The sequence below is a fragment of the Neolamprologus brichardi genome, chromosome 6 (assembly GCF_056152115.1).
Source record: "Neolamprologus brichardi isolate AB-2024 chromosome 6, ASM5615211v1, whole genome shotgun sequence".
NCBI classification, from domain to species: Eukaryota; Metazoa; Chordata; class Actinopteri; order Cichliformes; family Cichlidae; genus Neolamprologus; species Neolamprologus brichardi.
The window spans coordinates 976,560-982,559 of record NC_142109.1 but is presented as its reverse complement, the minus strand read 5'-3'; the positions used below and the strand labels follow the sequence as shown (position 1 = coordinate 982,559).

General features: G+C 38.7%; 1 protein-coding gene across 1 annotated transcript in view; it reads right to left on the bottom strand.

The window, feature by feature from the left end:
- Nucleotides 1–964: 964 nt before the first annotated feature.
- The window catches only part of LOC102784499 (voltage-gated delayed rectifier potassium channel KCNH1-like), a 74,233-nt gene continuing 69,197 nt past the window's right edge, over nt 965–6,000 (bottom strand). The window contains exons 10-11 of the mRNA XM_087841415.1: nt 5,514–5,710; nt 965–2,252 (exon numbers count right to left, since the gene is read on the bottom strand). Of these exons, the coding sequence (XP_087697541.1) occupies nt 1,416–2,252; nt 5,514–5,710 (1,034 nt within the window). The 3' untranslated portion in view covers nt 965–1,415. The remainder of the gene's footprint in view (nt 2,253–5,513; nt 5,711–6,000) is intronic.

Genomic DNA, 6,000 nt, shown 5'->3' with positions numbered 1-6,000 from the left:
GCTTTAAATATGATAGCTGCCTAGAGTATTCTGTACCACTTCACTTTTTTTGTCTAATTTGCATCTTGAAGTCACCTCACATGCCACAGGTAAAACTACAGCCTTGTGATGCACAAACAATATGTATTCAGATTATTAGTAGGTGGGAATAGGGTGGGAATAAAAAAAACGCTTAGGTTTATGTGTGCCAAAGTCAATAATCAAGAGAAGACTTCACCAGTGTGAATACAGAGGGTTCACCACAAGATGTAAACCATTGGTGAGCCCCAAAAACAGGAAGGCCAGATTAGATTTTGCCAAACACCCTCTAAAAATCCTTCACAGTTCTGGAACAACATCCTATGGACAGATGACGCCAAGATCAACTTGTACCAGCGTGGTGGGAAGAGAAGAGTATGGAGAAGGAAAGGAACTGCTCATGATCCTAAGCATACCACCTCATCAGTGAAGCATGGTGGTGGTAGTGTCATGGCGTGGGCATGTATGGCTGCCAGTGGAACTGGTTCTCTTGTATTTGATGATGTGACTGCTGACAAAAGCAGCACGGGTTAAAATATGCCTTTGCCTTTTTAAAATAAAATAAAAAGGCAAAGGTTAAAATATCAATACTACAGTCTAAATATTAAGAGAGCAAATCAATATGCTTTCAGATGTGTGGCTACATATTGGTGACCTTTGTTTCGGGCAATATTATCTGCTCATATTCAGCCAAATGCTTCAGAACTCATTGGATGGCGCTTCACAGTGCAGATGGACAATGATCCAAAGCATACTACAAAAGCAACCAAAGAGTTTTTGAAGGGAAAGAAGTGGACTGTTTTGCAATGGCCAATTCAACCACCTGACCTGAATCCGATTGAGCATGCATTTCACTTGCTGAAGACAAAACTGAAGGGAAAATGCCTCAAGAACAAGCAGGAACTGAAGACGGTTGCAGTAGAGGCCTGGCAGAGCATCACCAGCGTCTGGTGATGTCTATGTGTGTGCTGTATTTGACTGCAAAGGATTTGCGACCAAGTATTAAAACGTGAAAGTTTGATCTATGATTCTTATTCTGTCCCATTACTTTTGGGAGGCACATATGCAAACTGTTCACCTGATTTGGACATAAATACCCTCAAATAAAAGCTGACAGTCTGCAGTTAAAGCACATCTTGCTCGTTTCATTCCATTGAAATCCATCGTGGTGGTGTATAGAGCCAGAAATGTGTCGGTGTCCCAATATTTATGGACCTGACTATCTCAAAAAGAAACGTAATGCTGAAAACATTAAAGGTGCTTTTGCTGTCTTTATGTCCCAGGTATCATATGGTATATGATACCACACAGACAGCATAGGCTGAGTATGCTGAGTATGATATGACAACGATGAATCATCATTAACCACAATTATGTATGTATCCGAGCCATCTAATTTAATTGAAGCTGTCCTTATCAGAGTCAGGAGATGGTGGCCGAGAGAACTCGAAAAAGGACCCAGATGATTTCCTTGATTTAAGAAGTCGTAGCACCTCTGTAAGCTGTGTCTCCAGCACTGTCATGCGACTGTTCAGATTTCTGATGTCTCCTTTTAATTCTTGTTTGAACTCGAGGATAGACGCTTGCACACTCTGCTCTGGTATTGGACAAAAGACCCTCTTTTCATCAGACTGGTCTGGGCTCCGCTCCTGTGGTGTTCTGACACTGCCAACACTATCTAAGCGGAGATCACTCTTTGTGATGCCACTGTCACATGAATCTGTTTTCCTTAGAGACACCTCGTTGTGACTCTTAGTTCTATCTGTCAGCATTTCCATGGACTCAGCCTTGGAGACACTGCTCCACGACTCAGCTTTCACAACTGACTCTTTGAAACGTCCCCACCCTTTAGCTTTGGGTGGCTCTGCAGATTTGCAACCAGTTAGGCTGCCATTTTGGATGCCGGGAACATGAAACACGGCTTGGCTGGATGCCGTGGATGATGAAGATGTGGAGGAACTGGTGGTTGCAGCTTGGTTCTCAGTTACTATGACAATACTAGTAGAGGCAAGCCTCTCTGGACCTCTGGATGGCTCCTGAATAACACCTTTCTCGACATCACCAGTGGCCGGACTACCCCGCTCAGCAGCGAGACGGGCTTCCTTCTGCTGCCGGAAACGCTGAAAGAGTCGTCGAACTGGGTGGTCTGGCGGGAGGTTGAGAGGAGCCTCATTCTTCCTTTTCAGCATCTCTTCCTCTTCACGTTTCACATCACTGATCTTCCGAAAGATAATCTGTTAAGAGATAGACCATAGTTATTGCAGTGGTACTGATACTGATGAATCTTCTTTGTTAGCTTTCCTATCTGGCTTTAAAGGTGCTTTATTTATAACGATTTTCCAGTCTTACTGACCACCTAAACCATTTAAATGACACATAAATTCACTCCACTCCCACATCTTAACCCTTTAAGACCTACCATAGAACCAAGTCCGCCAGAGCTTATATTATATTTTTACATGCTGTGGAGCCATTTTTGGGAGCATTTCAAGTTGCTATACATCAATACAACCATTACAGCTCAAATTTTAATAATATGTCTGCATTAAGTGCATAGTAATTACAGAAATTGCAAAAAAGTGCAATAAACTACAAAAAAATTGAAAATTGTTTTTTTAACATATATTTCTAGTTAGAGAAATTTAAGAGGCTTATCCCTCAAAACTGTAAATACAAAAAAGTTGCACAAAATAGTTTCCCACCACAGGAAATTTATTCTGAGTGTCTTCATAGTTTTATTTTTGAAATACACCAATTTTATATACTGCAGGAAAAACGAAAATAAATATTATAAAAGCTTATTATAAATATTATAATGCAAATTTGCAAAAAAGCAGCATATGCATCAAAATAAACTATTTCCAGCAGTGCAATATGAGTTCTAAGCATCCCAGAAACGACACAGAAAGTCATAAAGTCAAAAATAACTTTTAAAAACACCAGTATAGGTTCATGAGGCCCTGATGGTAAAAAACGACATTTCCGCAAAATGACGTCACTTCCGGTTTCGGGCAGGACATGGAGGACATGCGATAGTTCGCGATGATGGACGTAGGAAGTGTTACAAACAGCTGATCGGATCAGCAAAGCGTGTTTCTGGAATATTATGTTTTTGTTGCTGCAAGTGCTTTTTATGCAGTTTTTGCAAAGCTACATGTGGAAGGAAACTGTGACCTAGCACAAGCTGATGGCATGAGATGCAAGTACAACTCCTCCGGTTTCATATGCAAAAAAAATTATTGCGCTAGCTCACGTGGTCGCAGAGCTACCAGGATTTAAAAATAGTTACGTAAAATGGAGCGTGCCCGCTCCGACTGGCTTTAAAGGGTTAAACACTTACACTGCCACTTTATGCTGCAGTTACTGTGTTGTTTTAACCTATAATGTGTTTAAATTCTTTAGACTTTTCTACTATTATTTATTTATTTATTTTTAGAAACGTAATGGGCAGTAGACTTACCCATTTTCTTTATTTTGCTATTTTCTTGGTTATATTTTGCCAACGAACTGTTTTATACAAGGCAGCTTATAGCTAGAATTGTAAACTCGTTGACTCATTGGGTTGTCTAGAATGATTACTGAACTGAAGCCAGATGACAAAAATATCCCGGGTAAAGCAAACTTGTTTTATTGTACAGGCCTGTGATGGCATGCCACACATGGTAAGCTCCACACCTCACCACCAGTTGATTCACCTTAGTTTAATTTACAGTCACTACTTTAAAATATTCTACTTATTATTCAATATTGTTTCTTTATTAAATGTATTTATTTTTCCATCACACCTTCCAATGTTTATATGGCGTGCACACATATTAACCTTGCAAGGTCAAAGTTCTGTTTTATGTTATATTAATACATCTTTCTTTGTTTGAGTTACCTGGGGGTTGGCGTCTCCTCCTGTGTGGCAAAGGGCTGGTAGACCTGAAGTACCACTGACAGCCTAATTGGATTGCACCACATGCTTCATTGCCTGGGGGGTGTTTCATGTTTGTTTAATTGTTTTGTATTAGTTGGTTATATGGCAGCCATCTTGTTTTCCCCCTTGTGTGTCATTTGGTTTAGCTAAACCAGTATTTAAGTTCCCCCTGTGTCATTTCAGCAGGTCAGTTTATCTTATGTTTGTTTCAGGTTTTGTTAATTATTATCTTGAGTTTAGTCTATTGAGTTGACCTCTTTTATTGGTCTGCCTGTTTAAGTTTTGGCTTTGTTAAATATATTTTCATATTTTTGGGTCAATAAAACCCCTTTTTTGAATTAAAACCACCTGTGTCCTTTATGCTTTACTGCTTGGTCCCTGACAAGGCCCCATGTATTAAACTGGAAAATTTATTAAAATTCCCCAAGAATTTAGGTTTGTCTTCATACAGTTTTCTCGTCAATGAACAGGAAATGTAAATTATTGAATAGCCTATTTAATATCAGCCTTTGTTATCAACACAAAAAGAAAATTTGTGTTTGGTCAATTATTTATTTGCTGTAACAATGCTTCTTTGTAATAAATTTATTTCCTCTTAAATGATGCCACAGTTGTTGGAAAATGCATTTGTGGCTTCAGCTGCAGAGTTGAAAAATAAAAAAAACTTGCAAAATATTTTCTGCCAGTGCCACAACAGACTGATCTGTTCGATTATTCTCTCAATCATAAGGATTGTGAAAAGTATTTGGAGTTTATACACTTTGTATATAAGGCGACCGTTTCCTTTTGCAGTATTTTTGTGTGTTGCATTTTTAACAAAAGGGGAACAAAGCCCAACATCAGTAACCCTACAAATGTCACTTCTGTTTAGTTTTCTGTCTTCATTTATGTCGGAAGTGATAGCAGAGCTGTACGTTTTCATTTTTCAGAAATCTCTCAATCAGAACATGGTATTGTGGCTTGTTGGGAGCGGCTAGTTATCTCCAATCATGCCTTAGGAACATGTGTTGATGAGGAAGATGAGGAAACTGTGTTATTTACATCTGTTATTGTTACGTGACTCTTAACTGTACCTGTTAATTTTACAGTGTAAATTTACTGGCAGTTATTGTTCGATGGAAATAGATGAGTGAGTTCATGTGCTTGGTCTTTAAGGCTCTGAAGCATCATGTAATGCAGTGAGTATCTCACAAAAGGAGTCCTCCCTTCTTCTTTTTGGGGTGGAATAGCTAGCTCAACCTCTACGTGAGCTTTTTATAGTAAAGACGCTTCACCCCACCACAGTATATTATTAATTTGGAAATTGTTTTGAGAGATTTCCTGTATACCACTAGAGGGAACTCAAGTACCACAGTTTAAGAACCACTGCTGTAAAGAAGGCCTGAAATTCATCCAAAATGATGTGTTTTAATTTCACATAGAGTTATTGCTGCTTAAGGTGCTTTTACAATGTACTGAATCACGTGGTAAATTAAATTTTTCTTAGGACTGCATAAAGTCCTGTGAAAAGGGTTTTTTGGCATGACTTAAAATAAATGTAATAGATACTAAATATACATCAGTAAAGCAAACTCACCCTCTTCCTCAGGTTGTAAGTAAGCACCAGGTTCCTGGCAAAGTGGTTTGCAAAGTTGGCGTAAAACTCCAGAACTTTTTGCAGCGCATCTCTTTTGATTATATGGAGGTCACAGTAGGTCAATGCTCGGACATTAGCACAGGACTGAGCCAGTGTCATCTCCTTCCAGAACACGTCACCAAACACATCACCTTTACCTGCAAAACAAACACAGTTAGGTCCGCAAATATTTCAACAGATACAACTTTTTTCTAATTTTGGTTCTGTACATTACAATGAATTTTAAGTGAAACAACTCAGATGCAGTTGAAGTGTCAACTTTTACCTTTAATTCAATGGGTTGAACAAAAGGATTGCATAAAACGTGAGGAGTATTTTTTAACACAATCCCTTCATTTCAGGAACTCAAAGGTAACTGGACAAATTAAATGATTAAAAAAATAAAATGTTCAATTCTGATACTTGGTTGAAAACCCTTTACTACCAA